Raw genomic sequence first — 26,282 nt, 5'->3', positions numbered from 1 at the left:
GGTACAACTTTAAGATAAGAAGACTACTGTATGCACCAACAGTGCTCAGATTATTCCTCAGTGCTGCATTTCTCTATGAATAAGATACTTGTCAGGATTTTAACGTGTTCATATAGTTTTATCATACCAAAGCACACTTAACAGAAAGTGCCTCAACTCATGTAACAATACAAGACTATTACGCCACCAACGCATAGCAATCCTTAGATATTTGATATGAACTATTTTAAATGTGTCAGTACACGATTTTTACCTAATATGTGTGTTGTTGCTATATGTGAATATATTCTCTTGCTTGGTTTTACGAAAGGCTGATGATGACATTGAAAACATGTTGAAACCGGTACCTTCATAATAATAAAAATGTTGTAATATCATTTATGTGCAACAGTTTTGTATGTATTGAAAAGGTGGATTCCATTATATGAAATTACTTTTGTGAAGAAAATCCAGGAACTGCTTAGGTCTGCCAAAGACAAGCGCCATCCTCTCTCCACAGCATGTGTCTGCAAGATCCCATGCAGCTGCGGCCAGGTATACATAGGCACTACCACACGCAACATCGCCACGCGATTGAAGGAGCATAACGGACATAGCCGGCTGGGACAGGCAGATAATCATCAGTCGCTGAACGCTCACTGTTAGCAGACCATGACGTACAGTTCAGTGACACCGAAGTACTGTCAACTACTGTGTCTTATAATGCCCGGCTACGGGAAGCCATTGAAATCCTGAAGCACACCAACAGCTTCAACCGTAAGGAGGAATCTGAATGGGTAAACAAAGCCATGTTTCCAGTCCTGAAAGCTTTAAATCGTGGAAGACACGACAGTCATGGCTGACCAGAAAAAAAAAAAAGCAACGGATGATCAGTTGCCTGTCTCCGCCAAGGCAGGTCGATGTACAGCGGGCTCCCTAACGATTCAACCATTGGCCAAAGAATAGCCAATCAGCGACTGCCCCCCACCAGGGCAGACAAACAGGCGAGTAGCGTACCGTATCCTGCACTATATAATGAGGTGGAATTACAACAGCACTTCATTCCACGGAGAGCTTAACTGCTATCGAAGTCAGTCGGAACCCTTGACGGTGCCGAGCGCAGTCTTTGGTGAAATCAGGACATTCACTTGCTCCTGGAACACGGCCTACAAGGCCGGAAAACGCTGACGTGATTTGTAACGCCGGCCGTGAAAGCCTCAATTTCTACATGAAGTTTATAACTTACGTGATAAGAAAATTTTTGTCACAAATCAGAAAGAACCAAATAACATTAGTTAGCCATGACACTGAACACATCAGATTGAAAGAAAAAAACCACCCACACATTCTATATTCTACATTTGTAAGGGCCTGTACTACGACTGTTACATAAACAGCCAGATAGGTAGGCTGCTGTTTTGCAAACTAGAAATTAAATATTTCCTTGCATACTACCAATGGTTTTAATTACGGTATTGTTATGTGGAAGATGTAGTAACATTTTTGTTGCTTTGGCAATAAGGTTTCTGAAAATTTAGGGAAATTTAGCACAGTTGTACATCTGTTCCTGGATGTTTTTGTTTGTTTAGCTCTATTTCTTTTGAAATTGCATAACTTGAGTCCAATATGAGACACTAGGATATAATGTAGTACTTACCGTAAAAAAAAAAAATTAAGATGGAAATCTACACAAATCAATAAATTTAAAAATTACTTGGGTATGTAAATATTACTTAAATATGCGGTGAAACAGAGCCTCTGTGGCTCAGGCTGCAGCGCACCAGTCTCTCACTGCTGGGTTCCGTGGTTCTCCAATACCTTAGAAGTGAAGCTTCCATGGTTTGTAGAGTTACTCAGTTCTTCTAGGTTTTTCCTTACATTCTGTATAGTTTGCCAATTTTCACTCCCTGCATGGGAGACTGATTTCCGTGGATCGAGTAGGGTATTTCATTCGCCTTGGCAAAGATTACTGCAATGTATTCAAAACATCGGCAAACTGCATATGAACACTGTAGAAAAGTTTGGTGTAGAAACCAACCTTATCATGCGCACCTTAGTGATTAGGAAATGTATTCCACCACCTCTGGTACCCTGCTAACTAACATTTAGAAGGAAAGAAAAAAAATTCTTTTAATAGTATAGAACTGACAAATAACTGCGTGTCAGCATCATTCAGTGATGCCATAATAACTGTGGCTACCAGTGAAGCTTGTTATTAGGCACCTTGCATCAAAGTCATATAGTTAGTGGCAACAGTTTGCTACATCGGAAAGTCTTCAAAATTTCTGTGCTAGCTGGATAGGAAGGGTGATATATTTTATAAATGTATACAGAAATTACATTACAGTGGAACCTCGATTGTCCGTTTTTGAAGGGACCCCGGGAAAAAACGTAAAATACGGGGAAACGGAAAATCCGGGAATGAACCAACCATCAGCAATTTGGCTAAACATCATAAAAAAGAAATATGTATACTTGTAATCTTACAAACACCCCTAACCCAAACCGAACTACACCCCCAGTGGGCCTACTGCATACCAAGCAACTGCTGCTCGGTCCAAAGACCTGCAGATTACGAGGTGGCGCATGGTCAGTGTAATCCTCTTGGCCATTAATCCTGGCTCTCTAGACCAGGATCGCCATCTTACCATTAAATAGCGCCTCAATTAAAGGTAATTGTAGAATGAATGAACTTGGAACCAGCCCTTATATCCAGGTAAAAATTCATGACCTTGCCGGGAATAGAACCCGGGCCCTCTGGGTAAGTGGCTGGCAAGTTCAACTGCAGGGCCGGCTTCAAACATTAATTACCGGTACGAGACTTTAAAATCTCAAAACTTTATGTTCAGTTTTCCTGGGAAAACTTCGTCAGTTTTCTCTGAAAACTTCTTTCAGTTCAGCAACTTTATCAGCCAAACTCTTCAAAAAATATAATACCAGGAACGCCAAGCCAAATGACAATCAATCACAAGTTGTTTTTAATTCCCTAATCTAATAAAATAAAGCACATTGGATACAAAAGCGCCCAACATGATGGCGAAATTCCGTTTTTATTTTTTTTATTTTTAAATCTTCCATTGTAATTTGGTCATCGGTATACTGTTTGCAGTCACTTTATGGAAATCTTGTACCACGTAAATTAGGCCTGCATAGACTTTTAAAGGTTATAGGTTACGTTTGAACTCCAGAATATGGTTTCAAATATAAGCACCGATTCAAGTTCTCGAATGCATTATTTCTCAGTTCTACCGAGCTCGATAGCTGCAGTTGCTTAAGTGCGGCCAGTATCCAGTATTCGAGAGATACTAGGTTCGAACCCCACTGTTGGCAGCCCTGAAGATGTTTTTCCGTGGTTTCCCATTTTCACACCAGGCAAATGCTGGGGCTGTACCTTAATTAAGGCCACGGCCGCTTCCTTCCCACTCCCAGCCCTTCCCTGTCCCATCGTCACCATAAGACCTATGTGTGTCGGTGCGACGTAAAGAAAAAAAAAATTCAATTCTGTCTGTCACTAATCACAATCAAATTGGAAAGAAAAAAGAATTCATCAAAACTTCCGAAATTACGGTTATTCGCGACCTTGAGCTCAGCTGGAAAGCTCGCTCGCTGTACAAATTCACAACTAAGTATTTCTTATTTTCCACCTTGTCCATACACTAAATTGCTTAAGGCAACTTATTGGTTACAAAAGTGGTACATGTTTCGTACGAGTGCGAAATGATATAAAGTTTTGAAATATAACGTGCACAGATAAAACGACTGCAGATTTTATAACACATTAATGCAAAAACTTGATATTCCGTGTCTTATATTAGGACCAAAACAGTAAAAGGCCATCCCAAAACTTCCCATGGCTTTATGTATGTAAGGTGCGACATCCCTTCTGGTCTCGATAATATAATCTTATACCGTACGATAATTTTAAAATACCGTACTAAATTTGTGTTACTTAAGAAGGCTCAGTTTCGATTCCTGCCTGAAAGCTCAGTGTCTATACAGTGCCCTGAGGAAATGCCAAAAACTTGTTCGGCGATACACTTGAAAAACATAAAAAAAATAAACATCTAACCCTGCACATAATGTAGACGTTTTGCAAGTACGAACATTTGACGAAACTAGTTCCGTCTTCAAGTAGAGCTGTCGAAATGCACTCCGCCTCCTTCCAATTGTTGTGGACACTCTCTGCTTTATGATTTTGATTCTCTAAACAATACCAGCTGAATGCGATGCTAAGATGGTCCCTTATGAAAGTTCACCACCGATCGCTTTTCCGGTATAGTACTTCCTCAAATTACCACAATGACGGTACTTCAACACCAAGATCCGTAAGTATGCCGTAGCCGTCCTTTCATGAGATACAGTTTCTTGAAAAACGCGTGATCGAGGATTTAGCAAATTTCTTGATGGTTAATACAGGAAATCATTTCTTCGAGGAGCAGATAATGCGGGATTTTTACGTCATTTAATTAGGATGCTCACGGGACCCCGTAATTTGAACTAATAATATGGGGAAAACGTAGCTTCCGGGAACGTATAATCGAGGTTCTACTGTATAACAACTTACTTTTCATGTAGCATCATGCAGATATAGATTCATCATGATATGCAGCAATCTTGATTCTTACAGCAGTGTCCCTGATAAGAGCGTTAACTGCCTCTCCAACTTTGGCAGAGCTAAATTAGAGAATATTCTCCCAGATTGCTCATAAACAAAAATTTTTCCCGAACTTCCGGATAGACATGCAAATCGCTACATAATTTTAAACTGGCCTTTTACTTGGCTGTAGTAGTACAGGCCCTAAATGTAGTAACAATAACTTAGATTAGGAATATCGGCATTACAAAGTCCACTCGAAGTGGCATATAATAGTGGCATTTACAGTAGTAACTGTTAAGTTTACATTTCTAGGGTTATGGAAGACAAATGCTTCAAATTACATTATCCAAATCCCTTCTCTTCAAACTCCCATCTCCCTTTCCCAAACCTATGCAAACTGCCTAATGGACATTCCTTCCTGTACCACTAGGCTGGACTACAGGTGGGCCAATAAACACACAGAGTCTGCTGTCCAACTTTAATGAATTCTCAGAAATTGTCCCCCATTGGTGCTGCAGTTCGACATGATCAAATTAAACCTATACACGAAGGGGTGTCCAAGAATAAAACTATCAGGACTTTTCATCAGTATGATTTCTAGCCTAGATATGCCGCTTTCATAGTCAACAAGTTCTTTGTATCTCCATGCTATGTTGATATTAGTGTTATGATTATAACAGTCTATTCAGTGTTTGCTGGGACGTGCAGAGGGTTACACATAATAAGGAATGACAAAATAGAGAAAGATGTGGAGGGGTATTTAAAACACTGAACGAATATTAGGGTGGGCCAGATGTCTCATTTGTAGAGATGCAGATTCATAGGACTAAGTGTTCACTAGGTGTTGTGTGTCGTGCACCCAAGATGAAATATTTTGAAGACCTAGAGCAAGTACTGCAGGACCTATTACCTAAGTATGAACTGTAATTTTGGTGGGAGACTAATACCAAACACAGAAGAGACAATACGCGACACTTCCGGATTTAGCCTTGTTAAAATGGGAGACAAGTCGCAAGTGGCGCTCCTAGTGGCTTGACCTGAAAATTCCCGCTAAATTCAGATTTAAAAGAATTTCATGTTTGGTCTATATTGAATAGAGATTACAAAACAATAAGTTAAATTGTACAAGATCCACCTTTTCAATACAAGATATGTTGTTGATTAAAATTACATCATCATTAATTAACACTATGCGCCCACCGGTAGTAATATTACTACCACGCGTCGTGCGCCTGAGTGCCGCTATTAGTAATACTACTACCATGATCTTTGAAATTCAGCCACTCGAAAGCTATTCACGTTACCAAATTAGTTTTTGCTTTGACGTGTTGTCGATTTCCTTTACTATTGTTAGGGGGTGTTGTCGATCAATTGTGATTGGTGGTGCAACTTAGGGACGATGTTTCGTAGCCACGTGCACTCAGATCTTACGTAATTGCTGACATACGTACTCCTCGCGCTCCTGTTAGATAAGCTCAAATTTATGTGCGTGTGTTCTCATGATAGATTATATGACTTCACAGATTTAGAATGAAAGTGTAGTGAGGCAACAGTTTGCAATCATCTCTCAAGTAGTCAATTTATACTGTATAATTATCGCCATCTGTGGGACTGTCAGACTAAAGCAGATGGCACCGTGATGCCAAATCGGAAAGGAATGCCAAAATCAGAGTTCGCGAAAAAACTGAAAAAGGGTGAAAAATGTCATTGCAGAAAGAACACCACCTAGCAATAAAGTGGCGAGATGTTCAAGACGTGTATATGCTGAGCACTGCACACGATGACATGATGGAAGTACCTGCAGCAAAAGGGAGCCACAAGAAATCCAAACCATCAGCAGCAGTAGACTATAACAAATTCAATATTGGTGTTAAGTCCGACCAACTGTTGGCATATTATGCATTCACAAGGAAATCGATCAAGTGGTGGAAAAAATTATTCTTCCATCTGTTTGATCTTGCCATAGTGAATGCCTATATACTGTACCCTAAGGCTTCTTCACAAAAACTTCCCCTTTCGAAACTTTGTGAACGTTTAGCAGATGATTTGGTGAGTAGTGTTGGGGCCGAAATTATTGAAGAATCATGAGCATCAGCTGCGGGAAGGCTAGTAGGTAGAGATCATTTTCTAGATATTATACCTGCAGTAGGCGCGAAGAAGGAAGGACACGCGCAGCGTACTTGCAAGGTTTGCTACGACATGTCCGAACATAACACCAGTCGTGCTGTGAAGAAAATGACAACCATATATTGTCGTAAATGTGTCATAGGTCTTTGCATAGGAGAATGTTTTGAGTGTTACCATACCAAAGCTAAGTATTGGGAATAACAATGTGTAATTTTGTTATTCAGTGACTAAAAACTATCAAACTTTTCTAGTGAATTAGAAATTCAAGTGCGTGAACAAGGATAACAGAATGGACCAATATTGTAGCCTAAGTTTCTTTCCAATGCTGAAGGTAAGCATTTTTTATTTGATTTTGTGGGATAGCCCACTCTTTGTACAATACGTATATAAATTTGCTAATTTATAATGAGAAAACTAATGGAACTGTGATTTTTTCTGAGAGTCTAAATTACGCGGGCACAGGGTAGGGACGCCATCTTGAAACGTCCGGGCTCATAGTGTTAAATGGTACCGGTTTCAACATCCATGGACGTCGTCATCAGCCAAATAGGGTCATTATACAAAGATACATGTTGAAGTTAAAACACATAAAATTAACCCTCATAATTAAAACTATCTATAACAAGTTAAGATATAAAGCATATTTATGCTAAATGTCCAGGATTGAATATGTAATTAGTACAAGATTGACAACATGTTAGTCACGAATAAAATAAAAAACTGAAGCTGAGAAGCCTCGTAGAAATAAGTTCGAACTATTTGACAGTCTTAAAATTTTTAGTTTTGGGTGCTTTGTACAGCATTTGCATCAACGTATGTAGAGAAATGTATGTTAAGTACGATGCAGTAATGTTAAATAACGTTGCAAGAAATGGATGATGTTCCTCTGTGAGTGTAAAAACAATACTAAGTCAGTAGATAATGCCTATAAAAACCATCTTTGTAAATACGATGTTATGTCGTATTTTTCTGGAGCGAGTGGATCTTGTGACTGGAACTGTATGTTGAAGAAGTTAAAATATTGTCGATCCAATGCGTGCCTGTAGTATGAAAGATAAAAACGAGGTAACTCGGATAGTGGAATTGGGGCAAGAAAGTCAAGCTTTACGAAGAGACTCACTTTTGGTTTGGTGGACCGGCTGGGTAAGGAACAGGGGAGGGAGGAGAGTGTTAGGTAGGAGGAGGGAGAGGGGCGATATGCGGGGCGGGATCAGATAGTTTTGGAGGTAGGGGGGGTATCGCGTCTAAGAGTAGCGTCCTATCTGAAAGACTGAGCTATTTTCTGGAATTTTGAACAAATTAAACACTGCAATGAGAACATCAAACAGGATTTTCGGTTTCTCAGAGATGTCATTTAAATTAAAGTTTGAATTGAAAAATTGGTCTAAGTGAATGTAGCAGCTTTCGGTAGTATCTAAAAGAGGGCCCTTGCTAAGCGTGTCAAATATCTCAATATCCTGGTTTATTCCGTAAAATTTGTGCTTAGTGCTGTGAATATGCTGGCCTACCTCAGAAAATCTATTATAGCTAATTGCGTTCTTATGTTCCGTGTACCTAATTTCTATGCTACGGCCAGTTTGCCCAATATATGAGCTGCTACAGTCATTGCATTGAAATCTGTATACACCTGATTTTGAGAAAGGGTTAGAGCTATTAATCATGCTAGAATTGCATAGAACGTCTGAATTTCTATTGTTAGTTCTGAAATAGATGTTAACATAATGCTTCTTAAATATATTGGTGACGTTATATATGGTTTTATCAAAAGTGAAAGTCGAAAATAATTTTGGTTTTGATTTATCCTTTATTAAATGTGATTTTGAACGATGTTTAAATTTATTGATTATGCGTCCAATAAAACTGTTGTTATAACCATTGAACATAGCAATATCACGAATGTTATTCAATTCCCTATTCATATCCGTTTCAGACATGGGGACTTTAAATGCGTGGTCCACTAAGCTGTTGTAAGTGGTGCGTTTTTGAGTCTGAGGATGCATTGAGCCTTGTTTAATTGTCGTTGCTGTTTGGGTGGGTTTCCTGAAGATTCTATATAAGAAAGAAGAGGAAAGTCTGGTGATTGTTAAATCTAAAAAAGTGATGGAGCCATTAATTTCTGATTCTAATTTAAAGTTAATGTTAGGATCAATGTTATTGAGATTTATTAACATCGTCGGTGCATCGGTGGAGCGTTCATCTAAGATGATAAATGTGTCATCCACATATCTGGCCCACATCTGAATATTGTTGAATCTCTCATCATTATCAATTGCCATGTGTTCCAAGAAATCCAGGTATATTTTGGCCAAAATGCCAGAGGCCGGTGCCCCCCATAGCCAAACCGTTCTGTTTATAAATTACATTATCAGAGATATTGTCGATCAACAATTTTAAAATAGACATAAAATCTGATATTTCTAGTTTACTTAAGAGTATTGGAATTTAAATTCTTCTTGATAATAGAAAAAAGCTTCTCAGTTTTTATACTAGGATACATGTTAACAATGTCAAATGAGTGTAAAGTGTGGTAAGGTTGGAGTTTGAAACTGTCTAGTTTCTTAATCAAATGAAGTGTATTCTTAATGGATTTGTTCAAAAGGAATGTGTAATGTTTTTTGAGGAATTGTTGTATAAAATGGGACAGCTTATATAAGGGGCTTGGCCTGTAATTTACAGTGGGGCATATGGGGACACCGGTCTTATGGATTTTTGGCAATGCCTTCACGGTTGGTAAGCCTAGATTCATGCTGATAAGTTTTTGTTTTTCTCTTTCAGTTAAAAGGAAAGATGTGTTTTTCAGTGCTTGTTTCAGTTGCTGGTGAATAAATTGGGTAGGGTCTTTTCTTGATCACTGAAAATGTACCATCTGTAAAAAAGGTGTTCGTTTTTAAAATGTAGTCAGATTTTTCCATAATGACGGTAGTATTCCCCATGTCAGCTTTAGTAATGATCAACTGGTTATCCTTAATCTTCTTTTTTAGATTGATGATGTTTTTTCTTTCTGCGAATTGTACGTTGGTTTTTTTAGTTCAGGAGAAATAAACATCTTGTTTGTCTTTTAGCGTCCAACCTTAGTTCAGCTTGTAAGTCCTGTGGCATTCTGTTGATGGCAGCCTCTGTTTCAATAATGAGCTTAGAAGCAATATTAGGTACATTAGAATTAGGGCAGGTGTGTTTCGGGCCTTTGGAAAGAATTGAGATTTCATCAGCATCTAGTAATGCGTTCGATAAATTGATGAGTGGGCTCAACTCCGCAGTACATACAACCAGCCAATCAAAAGGTGAGTCTCTTCATGAAGCTTTACTTTCTTGCCCCATTTCCACTATCCGAGTTAACTCGTTTTTATCTTTCCTACTACAGGCCCGCGTTGGATCAAGATTATTTTAACTTCTTCAACATACAGTTCCGGTCACAAGATCCACTCGCTCCAGAAAAATACGACGTAACATCATATTTACGAAGATGGTTTTTATATGTATTATCTACTGACTTAGTATTGTTTTTACACTCACAGAGGAACATCATCCACTTCTTGTAACGTTATTTAACATTACTGCATCGTACTTAACATACGTTTCTCTACATACGTTGATGCCAATGCTGTACAAAGCACTCAAAACTAAAAATTTTAAGACTGTCAAAGACTTCAAACTTATTTCTACGAGGCTTCACAGCTTCAGTTTTTTATTTTATTCGTGACTAACAAGTTGTCAATCTTGTACTAATTACATATTCAAACCTGGACATTTAGCATAAATATGCTTTGTATTTTAACTTGTTATAGATAGTTTTCATGATGAGGGTCAATTTTATGTGTTTTAACTTTAAGATGTATCTTTGTATAATGACCCTATTTGGCTGATGATGACGTCCATGGATGTTGAAACCGGTACCATTTAATTAATGATGTGATTTTAATCAACAACATATCTTGTTTTGAAAAGGTGGATCTTGTACAATTTAACTTATTGTTTTCTAAATTCAAATATCAATGGAAGTGTATATACGGAAATGGATAAATTACGTCTAGAAAAAAAGTGTTGCTAAGATATTAACTTCAAAGTTGCTGAAGCAATTCTGGATAAATGAATGAAGAATTATTTAACAGGTTATTATTTAAAGACTGAAATTAGACATATAATCAAGATGTGAAATGGACTGCTGTGAAAGGGCATGATCTTTCATTTATGCATTACTTTTTTAGCTTTAGAATTCCTGCCTGAACGTTCATGGCTAGACTTTTCTTTTTTCTCATTTAAAAGCATTTTATCATCATATTAAAACACTTGTCAACAAAAATATCAGCACATTCCTTACACACATGATTCAATGAATTTACCCTTAAGAGCTGGACAATTTTCCTTTTAACTTGAAGCCTACTAACAGAAAGAAAATGTACCAATCAGGGCTTTTCTCTCCGCAGTCTTTTGAGGCATCAGATCCCTTATTTTCCCCATTGTTTTTCGTATTGTAGTGTATCTAAAATATCTCATTAATCGGAAAACTTTTTTCATTAGATTCTACAGATTGTAAATAAACCAGGAAACCAACAATACTAGACATTAATAATGCACTTGAACTTGAAACACATCGGCTCTTGCTGTTCTCAAGACTGCAACTTTTACTTGTTCATCAATAACCAGTGTACAACAAATGATCTCATTTCATTCATTAATAGCTATTTTATAATATTCAACCCAGTAACCAATGATATATGAGCCAGTTTACAAAACCAGACCCCCAGGAACAAATGAATTTTTAAAAAATCAGCTGCATCTAATAATATGGCCAGGGACTGTAAGAAACAAGTTGCTGGGCTGAGTGGCTCCTGGCCTCCTGACCCAAACTTGACAGGTTCCATCTTGGCTCAGTCTAGTGGTATTTGGAGGTGCCTTGTGATGGTAGATTTACTGGCATGTGAAAGTACTTCTGTGGAACAAAATTCTGCCATCTCGGTGTCTCCGAAAACCGTAAAAATGTATTTAGTGGGATGTGACGCAAATAACATTGAAGAAACAAGTCGTTTAAGAACGAGGTTACCTGAGCGAGCATGGAGGGGAAGTGCACGATGTAATAGATACTGGAGGCCAGTGGGAGTGCACATTATTCTCACTCCATAGGATGAATTTGAGAATAGATTGCACGATATTCACACAATTTTTATTTCAGGTAGTGACTTTTAAGTATTTCAAATGATTTGCCGTTTACTGTACATTTCTTAAAATTCTCATTGCTAAGACATGACCTCTGGGAGAAAGTATATCTTTGAATTTACTGAAAAGTTGCTGTACAGGGGCACTTGAAGGAACAACTGTATTCAATTTTAAGACCATCGCTAGCAATTATGAATATTTTTGGATACGTTTGATGTCCTTGAAAGTACTGGAGAGGTAAGCAAGAACCTGATCCAGCAGTGATGAAGCTACTGGTTCTGCAGTGGTCGAACTGAAAGAGATATCTTCATCACAATTTACAGTAGTTTTTTCACACTTCTGCTTCCATTTGATGGATATAGATTACTGAAGTATAATGATGACAATTTAATTTCAAGAAGTAAGTTATGAGTAAATATTAAATTTTGCAAAAAGTAATGATTACAGGTAAAAATTACAAAAAACAAAAAAAAAATGGTGTTTGTTGTAAGTAATTTGATTACTTTTACTCAATTACTTCCCAACTCTACAGACTCAGTACTGAAGGTCTTAAAGTTTGTTATGAAAATGGATATACAAGAAAACTGCAGCAAAGTTGTCTCTCAAATTTGGTTTTGGAGAAGCTGTATCATTCATGGTACTGGTAAAAATGATGATAGCAACTGTTGTTTCACTGCCCCTCTGGTTAAAGTCACGACAATTCAGGAGAGATGGGTACACAAAATGGCACTTGGTATAGGTTTCCAGGACCTGATGTTTGAGTACGATGACTGTCCTTAATACTACATGCACTGGTAGAATTTTGAGATTTTTAAAACTGCCTTCCATTATTGTTAGGAGGGTTGGGGCATAAGTCATGGCAATTTTTTTTTCCTTCACAAATGTGGGATATACCTGACAAATGGAAATACAGAGTTTGGTTTGGGAAGCGTGAGGTGCTGTGGAATGTATGAATAATGCTGAGCAGCTTTACCAGGGGTAGGATATAAAGCAAGGAAACTGTCAGCCATGAAATCCTTATGCTACATAATGTTCATTTTCTGAGAGTACAGTATCCTTTATAGTAAACCCTCAATTTAATCCCCTTGATTGTCCACGAGAAGTTGCCAATGATACAGGAGATGTTGGATACGGGTCAGTTCAGCATGTGTGAATTTTGCATTGTCACGTTTCACAGCATTGGCAATGTCTTCTCGTGTCCCAAACCATCTCCCATGCAAGATTCTTTCACTTTGGGGATGAGGTGAGAATCAGGCAGACAGAGGTCCAGTGAGTATAACGGGTGTTCCGGTACTTCCCACTCCGTCACATCCATTCTGCATGGAGCCTGACTCGCTACTGTAGTCCCCTCGCCTTATGCATGATACCTGTCCAACATACCAGCATCTCTTGCTGTACCCACGTACTATGATTGCCATGCTTTTCAGGACCTATGACCGTTATATTGTAGCACCGTACAGATGTGAGGGATTGGGGGAAAAAAAAGTTGCTGTGACTTATGCCCCAAAACTCGTGTGTGTGTGTGTGTGTGTGTGTATATATATATATACTTAAAATGCTATATATTCAAATGGCTCTGCTTCTTTGTCTACAGGTCCAAAATAGAGATGCTTGGAGAGAGGCTCTTGCAAACAAAACCTATGACATGCAGTGCGAAAGGCTTGTGTGGGGCTTCCAAGCAAAATCTGATGACCAGGTGATTACTTAAATATTGTAGAGCATGTAACTTCTGTTCCTGGTTATCTTTTATTTCTTCTACATAAATTTACTTGATGTAAATTTGTATTTAACACAAAAACATACCAATGTTTAAAAAGTAATCCCAGTATGTTTCTGTCGAGTGTAAAGAATGTGAACATCATTTAAAGGAAAGCTTATTATCATGAAATGCTTAATCTAAGGTAATTTTGAGTGTTGTAATTAATGATGATTAACTCTGTTATGATCTGGAATTCAACAGCAGTACACAGCTTCGAAATACTGTACATTACCACTATAGATGGGCTTTTTTATTTTTTCCTAATATATCGATTTCTAAATCCGTCATCACATTAGCAGATTTTACCTACTGCTTCTGTAGCATGCGACACTGGCACTAGGATGGATTCCTTTCTTAGTTATCTCCGTAATCTTCTTCCCACTCACCTGATGTCCGCTGTTACATAAAATAAAGTAAATTTCATTGTGCTAAGCCTGTATTGTCATAAGTATCACTTTAGTGATCCTTATCACGTATTCCACCTTTACAATACCTTTTTAAGAGCAAGACTTCATATATGATGTTTTTATCGATAAAGTGAAAGTATTTTTACTGTGTACATGTACCAGTATCCGTGTAACAATTTTTATAAGGTCTGTTATTCATGTGTCGACTGATGTCCCGCTAGGGATGAAACGTGTATCGATTTTAATGTAGTCTATTAATAAAGACTCGAATTGTACTGTAAAGGTGGAATACATGATAAAGATTGCTAAAGTGATACTTATGACAAAATTTATTGCCAAAGGCATCGACAGACTATGATTGTCATCTAAATACCATGGTATTGTATACACCATATTGGCCTGAATATAGGATGATGTATTTTACATTAGAATATATTCATGTAAACCATAGCCTTATATGCACAGAATGACATTGAAAGACTCAATTTCATGAAGGTCTGTTCGTGTTATTCCCCATCTTTACTGACTTCTCGTACAGGAGTGGCACTGATTATTGCAAGATCGTGAATTAACCAAACTTTCTGGACCATTGAATTTTTCCAAATCGTGGTTTGTGTTTTAAAGTTACTGGGGTTAATGTCATTGTGTTAATGCTTTCAGTTTTAGTTACTATTTTAGTCATGGAGAGTCATGTGGAAAGGAGTCCGGCTCCATTGCTAAATGGTTAATCGTGCTGGCCTTTGGTCCCAGGGGTCCTGGGTTTGATTCCCGACAGGGTCGGGAATTTTAACCATAATTGGTTAATTTCGCTGACACTGGGGCTGGGTGTATGTGTCGTCTTCATCATTTCGTCCTCATCACGACGCGCAGGTCGCCTACAGGAGTCAAATCAAAAGACCTGCATCTGGCGAGCCGAACTTGTTCTCGGACACTCCCAGCACTAAAAGCCATACGCCATTTCGTTTCATGTGGAAAGGAGCGTGTAGGCTTATGTGTCACTTCAGTTTATTTAAGGGGAGAAATAGGGAGCTTGACTTACATTGTAAACATCAAATTGCAGGTTTTATGCAAAGCAAAACCCAGCAATAATGTACAAACTGCAAACAAAGATTGGGATTAAGCTGTATTGAATACAGCCACAAGCATTGTAGGTGTGAATACATTTTTATGATCTCTCACAAAAATTCCCTTGATAAAAGGAAAGATTAAAACATTCAGCTCAGTTAACACAAATCATATCTATTAAACAAAAAGATTATGATGAACAAATGGTACATGTTTCAGCCTTCATTAGGCCTTCTTTAGCCATAAATTAAAAAAAAATCAGTGTACAGATAAAATGGTGAAAAAACAATAAAACAAAATTGTTAGAAGTTTTTGTAAAAAAGAAATTGTTCATCTTAATGCAAAAAAACTTCATTAAGATTGGTAAAAACAGTCTTAAAGAAAACATATGTCTGAAGGCACTACTGTGCACTACTGTGGAAACTGACGGACTGCTGAGCCAGGTCAGCTATAAAAGCAGATGGAGGGGTGATGGAGATGTTGAGGGGAGGGAGGGAGGATTTTATGGGGAGAGTTATGATTTGTAGGAGAAGTTTTAGCTTTCTTGCGTTTGTTGAAAATAATTATTAATGCAGCGAAAGGAATGTTGGACTGCCGGGAAATATCCTTCAAGTTATAAATGGGACTGTTTCCTTGGACCAGATGTATGAATTATTTTGTAAATACTAAGTAGGTTTCTACCACTCTTCATAGATTTTTCGTGTTGAGATAAACAATTTCCTTTTTTACAAAAAGTTTACAGTTTTGTTAGCATCATTTGTTTTTTCGTCATTTCATCTGTTCATTGTTATTTTAACTTCTTGCTGTAGAAGGCTTAACGAAGACCAGAACATGTAGCATTTGTTCATCTTAATCTTTTAATGTTTTAGCAGATGAGATCTGTATTGACTGAAGTGGATGTTTTTAATCATTCTTTTTTTTTTTCCCAAGGGAATTTTTGTGTAATTTATTAGGTCGATACAGAACAATAAGAATATGAAATTCATAAGCTATGTATGTGCTCTGGTGAAATAAAATGTTATGATTTATTTTGAGCTTCATTTATGTGGTATCAGCAGCCTGATCATTATCACTGATATCCATTAGTGCCGCAGATGTTCAAGTGCCCTCGTGGAATCGGAGCATTGTATTTCACTCACTCTGGTGCTTCGCTTGTAAACATGCCCTTTACTCTCCCACAGTGTTGCGCATTACTTTATTTAGAAACACGGATTGTTCCAGCGGGTCACTCTTGTACTTCGTGATGCCTTTTAGCATACCTGCCAATTTTCCCGATTTAGGCGGGAGACTCCAGATTTTTGACAGTTTTTCCCGCATCCCGATTATTCTATTGTTTCCCCCGATTTTAGTTTATTTTTTGGCGAACTTCAAACATTTGTTTTCAAATTCTGCCATTTCAGCATTGTACGCCAGTGGCCGAAACTCCTTCTCTCATTGGCTGCATTCAAATGAAATATCATTTATTAATATGAGAAATGTGCTATGTTTATTGAAACCTGTATATCACAACACGAATATAGATGGTAAATCTCTCGTTCTTCCGTGCTATGTTCGTGTTCGTTCACATCAGTCTAGTAGATTCTAGAGACTAGTCACTAGATTTGGGGTCTATTTTAGTAATGTACTGACATAGTTTCAAAGATAGTAACTAGTTACTTTTCTAGTGATTTGAGGAGCCACTTGGAGACAATTCCGGCAAATTTTAATTTATTACTTGATAAAAATAGCATTGCGCTTCGCGTAATCGCATGGGCGTGTGATGCAATATATTAATCCATGTATTTGCTAAGTAATGGCATCTAAGTGCATGACTGATTCACACGTGTGGAGCAAGAGTTCATAATATTTTCGGAAGGCTTATCAGAGACCGATCATCTCGCTCACATACTTCCTGTGAGGGAATAGAGATGTGTAATTTTTAGCCTTGTAGCCTCTTATAGCAACAGTCTGGTTTGGAGACAACAGTACGCCTGTATTGCACAAAACATGTAAAATAAGCAGTTTTGACCATTTGTATATCCTGATTTTTCCTGATTTTCATATCAGAATCTCCTGATTTTTGGTTTTGTAAAGTTGGCAGATATGCAAGTATTGATATTAGGCACAGTAGATGCAAAAGCACGGAACTCGCTCTCGCAGCGCATTCTAATGGTCACTTTTAACATGTGCCCTGTACTCTCTGTAACATTAATCATTGATTTTAAGCATACCAATCAGTTCTTATCAACGTCTTCTTACCACCTTAGAGCCTTCTTGTCACTTTTGTTTTTCTGTTTTTTAGCATCTCTCAACCTTTTTAATTATGTGGCTAAATTTTGCTCGACCCATGCACCATTTGCTTGTTTCAAATGTTATTGTACAGAAGTCTATTAAGTCTTCAAAAACCCACCATTTCCTTTCAGATGACATCTGGATCATCGAAATTCATCCACTCAGTATTAAGTTACAACCAGTACTAAAACAAAACATTGCTGTAATCTGTGCCAATTTGTTTTCTCCTGCTATGCTGTGGCGTCGTTAGTGGATATTATTGTTAAATGATATCTGGTGCCTAATTGTGTCCTCAACACGCAGGAATATGTCACTTAGCTCTAGGTTGTAATGTTTGAGATATAAGCGTGGACACTGGCGTATTGTGAAGTTTTCCGTGTCGTTTTCATGAAGAATTAGGTGTTTTCAATTTTAAAATAATTATGACAATTGAGAAAATTGTAAGAAAAGTTTACAAAAGCCAGCTCATCAAGAGTTATTCAATGTATCATATACAGGAAAATTTACCAAAATTGTTGGGCTTGCTACTGGATTTGTGCAAGAAAAGCAAAACAGGGATTATTCTATCAGTTGTGAATTATAAGGATGGTGGGATTATGGAGGTGGCATGCCACTTCAAATTTCCAAGAACCAAATTTAAGGCAAGCTTGGGGCACTGCAGACAAATGACACTCCATTTGGGATAGTCCACCAGATTGGTTTGATGAATTTGGACACCTTGCTAGCATACATACATACATTATCATTATAGACTGTTATGCCTTTGAGCGTTCAGTCTGCAAGCCTCTGAGAATTTGCTAAACGTTGCCACAATCCTCGATTTGCAATTAGTGTTGTGGCCTCATTTAGTTCTATACCTCTTATCTTTAAATCATTAGAAACCGAGCCTAACCATCGTCGTCTTGGTCTCCCTCTACTTCTCTTACCCTCCACAGCAGAGTCCATTATTCTCCTAGGTAACCTATCCTCATCCATTCGCCTCACATGACCCCACCACCGAAGCCGGTTTATGCGTACAGCTTCATCCATCGAGTTCATTCCTAAATTAGCCTGTAACTCCTCATTCCGAGTTCCCTCCTGCCATTGTTCCCACCTGTTTGTACCAGCAATCATTCTTGCTACTTTCATGTTTGTTACTTCTAACTTATGAATAAGATCTCCTGAGTCCACCCAGCTTTCGCTCCCGTAAAGCAAAGTTGGTCTGAAAACAGACCGATGTAAAGATAGTTTCGTCTGGGAGCTGACTTCCTTCTTACAGAATACTGCTGATCGCAACTGCGAGCTCACTGCATTAGCTTTACTACACCTTGATTCAATCTCACTTACTATATTACCATCCTGGGAGAACACACTACCTAAATACTTGAAATTATCGACCTGTTCTAGCTTTGTATCACCAATCTGACATTCAGTTCTGTTGAATTTCTTACCTACTGACATCAGTTTAGTCTTCGAGAGGCTAATTTTCATACCATACTCATTGCACCTATTTTCAAGTTCCAAGATATTAGGCTGCAGGCTTTCGGCACAATCTGCCATTAAGACCAAGTCGTCAGCATAGGCCAAACTGCTTACTACATTTCCACCTAACTGAGTCCCTTCCTGCCATTTTATACCTTTCAGCAGATAATCCATATAAATTACGAACATCAAAGGTGAAAGATTACAGCCTTGTCTAACCCCTGTAAGTACCCTGAACAAAGAACTCATTCTACCGTCAATTCTCAATGCAGCCCAGTTGTCAACATAAATGCCTTTGATTGCTTTTAATAATCTACCCTTAATTCTATAGTCCCCCAGTATGGCGAACATCTTTTCTCTTGGTACCCTGTCAAATGCTTTCTCTAGATCTACGAAACATAAACACAATTGCCTAATCCTCTCGTAGCATTTTTTCAGTTACCTGGCGCATACTGAAAATCTGATCCTGACAACCTCTCTGTGGTCTGAAACCACAGTGGTTTTCATCCAACTTCCTCTCAACGACTTATCGCACCCTCCCTTCCAAGATGCCAGTGAATACTTTGCCTGGTATACTAATCAATGAGATACCTCGATAGTTGTTGCAATCCTTCCTGTTCCCTTGCTTATAGATAGGTGCAATTACTGCTTTTGTCCAATCTGAAGGTACCTTACCAACACTCCATGCTAATCTTACTACTCTATGAAGCCATTTCATCCCTGCCTTTCCACTATACTTCACCATTTCAGGTCTAATTTCATCTACTCCTGCTGCTTTATGACAATGGAGTTTATTTACCATCCTTTCCACTTCCTCAAGTGTGATTTCACCATCATTTTCCTGCTCCCCCTGAGCCTGGCTGTTCGCAACACCACCAGGAAGATTTCCTTTTACATTGAGATGAGTTCAAAATATTCCCTCCACCTCTCCAGTGATTCGCTGGGATCTATTATGAGTTCACCTGAATTACTCGAAACACTGTTCATTTCCTTCTCCCTCCCTTCCTAAGATTCTTTATTACTGTCCAGAAGGGTTTCCCTGCTGCTTGACCTGGCCTTTGCAGGTTATTACCAAAATCTTCCCGTGACTTATTTTTGGATTCAACAACAAATTGCTTCGCTCTGTTTCTTTCATCTACGTATAAATCCCTGTCGGCCTCGGCCCTTGCTTGGACCCATTTCTGATAAGCCTTCTTTTTACGTTTACAAGCTGCTCTCACTTCATCATTCCATCAAGATGTTTGCCTTTTCCCATCTTTACACACAGTTGTCCGTAGGCATTCCGGTGCTGTTTCTACTACAGCATCCCTGTATGCGACCCATTCTTTTTCTGTATCCTGAACCTGGTTACTCTCTACTGTTCGAAACTTCTCACTAATCATATCCATGTACTTCTGTCTAATTTCCTTGTCATGGAGATTTTCTACCCTTTTTCGTTTGCAGACGGACTTCACTTTCTCTACCCTAGGCCTAGAGATACTTAGTTCAGTACAGATCAGATAGTGGTCTGTATCATCGAAAAATCCCCAGAAATCTCGTACATTCCTAACAGATTTCCTGAATTCGAAGTCTGTTAAGATATAGTCTATTATGGATCTGGTACCCCTAGCCTCCCATGTGTAGCGGTGAATAGCCTTATGCTTGAAGAATGTATTCGTAACTGCTAAACCCACACTAGCATAGAAGTCCAGCAAGCGCTTCCCATTCCTATTAGCTTCCGTATCTCCCCCACATTTACCAATCACCCTTTCGTATCCTTCAGTTCTATTCCCAACTCTCGCATTGAAATCGCCCATTCGCACTATTCCATCCTTGCTATTGACCCTGACCACGATGTCACTCAATGCTTCATAAAATTTGTCAACTTCATCCTCATCGGCACCATCACATGGTGAATACACTGAGACAGTTCTTGTCCTAATTCCTCCAACTGCCAAATCTACCCACATCATTCGCTCATTTACGTGCTTAACAGAAACTATGTTGCGTGCAATGGTATTCCTGATAAACAGCCCTACCCCATACTCTGCCCTTCTCTTTCTATCACCCGTCAAGTACACTTTATAATCTCTTCTCTCTTCCTCGTTATCTCCCCTTACCCGAATATCACTTACTCCTAGCACATCCAGATGCATCCTCTTTGCTGACTCAGCCAGTTCTACCTTCTTTCATCCATAAGCCCCATTAATATTGATACCTCCCCATCAAATTGCATTTTGTTTGCCAAGTTGTTTCCAAGGAGTCCCTCGCCTGTCAAATGGTAGTGGGACTCCATTACTTGCATAGGTCCGTGGCTTGCTTAAAAACGTTCTGAGCTCGGTAAATTTATGAAGCTGGATGCTAATTACTTTCACATAGTCCAAGTGAGGATCTCTTCTCTAAGGGGTTATGGATCACCGGTGAATTGTATAGTCCTAGTCGCCTGAGCACAAGGAGTGCTATGACTCAAAATACGTCCGAGATGCCCACTCCCATTCCATAGCAACTGGTATCCCGATTCTCGGGACCACTTACTAGGCCACTCAGCTGTTGCCCATGGTTCACGAACTACTGTCGGACGTGACTACAGTAACCCATGCCATGAACCATTATCTCACCATTAATAAACATATCGTTTTGAGATTTTATGCCACCTCCTTAATTTTGGATTATTATTATTATTATTATTATTATTATTATTATTATTATTATCATCACCATCATCATTACTGGTATTTCGCTTATTAATTGGAAACGTTTTACAAGTGTTCAAGACTGCAGGGCTATGGTATAGTAAAGAACTATATTGAGTTGTAAGAAAAATGAACATGTTGCACTACTACCTTTAATTTTAAGGTTGATTTGTGCTAATTATTTCATGTTAGTGCATCAATTGTTTGCCAGATTATATCAGAAGTTTCTAAAATTATGGCACCGCGTATCAAAACATACTATTTACATTTTATTGGGGAAGTAATTAGCCCTGTTACAGCGTAACGGCTACGGATATATTTGTCAAATCATTAAAATCGTTGTAAGGCTAGATATTCTACGTTGGGATGAATATTTGTATAGGTTCAAGCACCAACATATTATATTAATAAGAATTTAGACTAGGCGTTTTCATAGTTTGCATTGTCCAACACAAGTTTCAAAATCAAATCAAAATCTCTTTATTTGCAAATGAGGTGTCAGGTTGTGAATTTCACAAATAGGATAATTCCTCTCAATTTTAAATGCTGCGTTGATGGGGTGAAAGTTCCTTTTGGGGATCATTGTAATTACCTAGGGGTTAATATAAGGAAAGATCTTCATTGGGGTAATCACATATATATGATTGTAAATAAATGGTACAGATTTCTGCACGGGATTATGAGAGTATTTCGGTGTTGTATTAAGGATGTAAAGGAAAGGGCATATAAGTCTCCGGGAAGACCCCAACTTGAGTAATGTTACAGTGTATGGGGCCCTCCCCAGGATTACTTGATTCAGGAACTGGAAAAATTCCAAAGAAAAGCAGCTCGATTTGTTCTTTGTGGTTTCCGACAAAAGAGTAGCGTAAAAAAATGTTGCAAAGTTTGGGCTGGGAGGACTTGGGAGAAAGCTGCTCAACTAAGAGGTATGTTACCAATATATTTGGTCCATTATTGGACATTATACATTTTCCAGCTAACTCATTCCTGGTTGCCAGAGTTTCGCCCCAGTGTGCTAAGTTGGGCTCATCAGTGGGTAAATCATCATGATAGGCGGTATGTTCCGAGCTGTCAGTGGAGAGTTGGTGTGGAATGGCATCAGTAGACGAATAAGTTTGAGTGGTGTCTTTAAGATTATGGAAGATAACACTATGAAGATAAAGTTGGAATTCAAGAGGACAAATTGGGGAAAATATTCATTTATGGGAAGGGGAGTTAGGGATTGGAATAACTTACCTAGTGTGATGTTCAATAAATTTCCAATTTCTTTGCAGTTGTTTAAGAAAAGGCTAGGAAAACAACTAATAGGGTATCTGCACCTGGGCGACTGCCGTAAATGGAGATCTTGATTGACTGATTGATTGATTGATTGATTGATTGATTGATTGATTGATTGATTGATTGATTGATTGATTAATATGTCAAGAACAATGCTCATTTAGTGATAAACAATATAGGTGAAATACAGTAGTTGTGGTGGAGAAACAACATGAACCTGATGAATAGATATGTTGTCCACAGTATTCACAATTAATGAACTTAAGTTGCTTAGTGGCCAAGGTTTATTTAGTATGGATTTAGCTCATCATTAAAGGTAAAATAACTGTGTGATACCAGTACTGTTTCAGTATCTCTTTTACTGGTCTTGCTGTATTGTATATTTGCCATCTTTCATTGGCATTAAGCAATGTGCTGGTAAAAGAAATTCAGCTTTTCTTGTAGTCCTTCAGATTCACCGTAATTGCCCTTTTCATCCAGAAATTATTCATCCTCTTCTTGTGCTTCATCAAGAAATGCTCCAGTATTTTCCTGTCCTGCTTCTTCTTCATCCTCTTATCGTAATCACAAAGACGCACTCATGAGATGCTGTCAGTTGTGTACACTGTTTTATTTGCAAATTATATACACATTATACACACATCAATGAACCACCATCTTGAACAAAAACTTGACTGCCACATTAGCATGTCAACCTACTATCAACACAACTACTACCCAAGATTGTCCTTTTACATACTTTTCCTGGCCAGGCTTCTACAAAAGTATGATACAACATGCTTTCTCATATCTTCTCAAGTCTAAAATCACCTATGTACAAATGGATAGAACATTCTGTAAAACTCGAGTGACAAAGGTGCGTCATTCTAGACTATTACCCTGGGTGCACAATATTATATTGTATTTATAGATCATATTCACAGGTAATAATAAATGCTATACTATAAACTACCTGTTCTTACTTTAAATACAGTCATTTTAATATACATATAGCAAAGGTATCGTGGCATTACCTCACATTTTGTTACACAAGCCAGACCATACAACACCCAAATAATGAATGATACATGATAGGCTACAATTTATACCAAATAGAGTCCTTACTGTCAACCTGTCATACATAACTACGTAGATAATAATAATAATATAATAATAATAATAATAATAGACGTAAACCGAGCTCGATAGCTGCAGTCGCTTAAGTGCGGCCAGTATCAAGTAATTGGGAGAAAGTGGATTCGAACCCCAGTGTCGGCAGCCCTGAAGATGGTTTCACAGCCGCTTTCTTCCCATTCCCAGGCCTTTCCTATGCATTGTCACCATAAGACCTATCTGTGTTGGTGCGACGTAAAGCAAAAAAGAGAAAAGAAAGAGAATGTAAACACTTCACAGCCACACCTCACAAGTCATAATAATAATAACCACACCTACTAATCGAGCTCAGTATTTTCACTATTTACCCATGAGTATAGAGAATTGTTTCCAATTTATACTAATCCATTACACACTTGCATCACTCTTAAGTTCTAGACTGGGTTCTTGTTCTTAGCTAGATTACAGAGAGTAACACAACACAAACCTACACAGTTCAAAAAAATCAGGGGAACTTTTCTCTTAACCTCAGTATGTGAACGTTAATTTGGTAGATGGGTTCCAATGGTCGTACAGCATACCTTGAGACCTTAGGTACTCAGGGTATGTCAAATCGAAGTTATACTTCATCTGTAGGCATAGCCATGCACGAAAAAGTCAGGTGACTCCTCAAGACAAAGTAAAGAATGATGCGTGCGTGTGTCGTTGTGAGGTACACAGACTAGTGCGGTCGTTTGAGTACATTGTACGTCAACCAGCACTTCACATGAGACATCTTAACGAGGTTCAATTCACAAGGGCTATTACTTTGATCGAGGAAGGATGGACTTTTCGTCGTGTAGCTGTGGATCTCAATGTCTCTCCGTCAGTTATTCACCGCTTGTGGAATCACTACAGTGAGACAGGCCAGTTCACAAGGAGGGTTGGACAAGGTCATGGGCGCACGACAACCCCACAGCATGATCAATATCTGTGCATTGCGGTGTCGTTCAGAAACTGCCAGAGAACTGCAACAAGACCTCAAGAGTATCACTGGAGTCACGGTGTCTGACCATACAGTAAGGAACAGGTTAAGACAAGTGTCCTTGCGACCCAGGCGTCCTGCTCAAATGCCCCGTTTATTGCAGCAGTATCGCGCAGCTCACCTTCGGTTTGCCCTTACCCCTGTCAACTGGTAACTTCGCCAGTGGAGACCTGTGTTGTTCACAGATGAGTCCGGATTTCCCCTGACACAGTGCGATGGATGTCAACGTGTATGAAGATGCCGTGGTGAGCAGTACATGCCAAATGTTGTTCAAGAAGGCGACAGTTTCGGACAAGGTTCTTTGATGGTGTATTGATGGTCATACGGATCTTGTTGTCGTCCATGGTAATCTTACCGCTGCAGGGTACATCAAGCAGATACTGCTACATCATGAGTTTGTAGCTGCATGCGGTGTTGGCCCTGAATTCGTACTTATGCGCGACAATGCCAGGGCTCATGTAGCGCACATCACCTGAGCTGTCTTGCGAGAACTGGACATTCAGGAGGTGGAATGGCCAGCAGTGAGTCCTGACCTTAATCACATCGAGCATGTGTGGAATAGGCTTGACAGAAGTGTTCTTGGGCGTCCTGTTCCACCGCAGACTCTCCATGACCTCGAACAGGCTCTCATTGAAGAATGGGACCCGATACTGCAACATGACCTCCGTTGACTTACACGGAGCATGCCATGTACAGTAGGTGCCACACTGTGATAAATGCTCATGGAGGACATACACCATACTGAAGATCTCCAACTGTGATAAAAATTCACCCGGAAGACTGTTATCACTTTTTCACCCGTATTTGGCCATTTCCATTTGTGTTCTCAAAATGAACGCGAATCCCCCTCGCCCCCCCCATTTAAGCTATTTTCCTAAAACAAAAATATATGTTTCTTTATTTTTAAAGGAGATTCCAAAAACCAATTTTCATGTCTGTAACATCTTCAGTTTTTAAGTATCCTTGTAAAAAAATAATTCAACTATTTTTCACTTCTTTTGAACCCCCGTTAAGTGCCTTCTCTTCTCTGAAAACAAAAAGGTACATGTTCCTGTATTTTTAAAGGACTTTCCAAATACCAAGTTTCTTGTCTCCAACATGTTAAGATTTTGACATATAATGTAGATATACCGGTACTAATTAAAATTTACCCGCTTTTCTAATTCCTTTCAGCCCCTTAACTGGATTTTCCGGAAACAATAAAATACGTGTTTCATTATTTTTAAAGGAGATTCCAAATACCAGTTTGCATGTCTGTACATATATAACACCTTCAGTTTTTGAGATAAATGTGTACTCAAAAATAATTCAACTTCTTCTTCTTCTTTTCTTCTGCTTCTTCTTCTTCACTTCTTTCCACCCCTCTCCTGCCTTAAGTAGCCTTTCCAAAAGCAGA

The 26,282-nt window shown here is 38.6% G+C and overlaps 1 protein-coding gene across 2 annotated transcripts in view; it reads left to right on the top strand.

The window, feature by feature from the left end:
• Window positions 1–26,282, top strand: part of Acf (ATP-dependent chromatin assembly factor large subunit) — a 711,969-nt gene that overhangs the window by 416,459 nt on the left and 269,228 nt on the right. For both annotated transcript variants that reach the window (XR_011017808.1, XM_068226116.1), the window contains exon 15: window positions 13,452–13,553. Coding sequence is in view for 1 of the 2 variants with exons in the window: in XM_068226116.1 (XP_068082217.1) it covers window positions 13,452–13,553 (102 nt within the window). In the remaining variant the exon portion in view is untranslated. The remainder of the gene's footprint in view (window positions 1–13,451; window positions 13,554–26,282) is intronic.

The sequence above is a fragment of the Anabrus simplex genome, chromosome 2 (assembly GCF_040414725.1).
Source record: "Anabrus simplex isolate iqAnaSimp1 chromosome 2, ASM4041472v1, whole genome shotgun sequence".
Taxonomy (NCBI): domain Eukaryota; kingdom Metazoa; phylum Arthropoda; class Insecta; order Orthoptera; family Tettigoniidae; genus Anabrus; species Anabrus simplex.
Note: the sequence above shows the minus strand (reverse complement) of the source record. Positions and strands in the feature narration are given on the sequence as shown.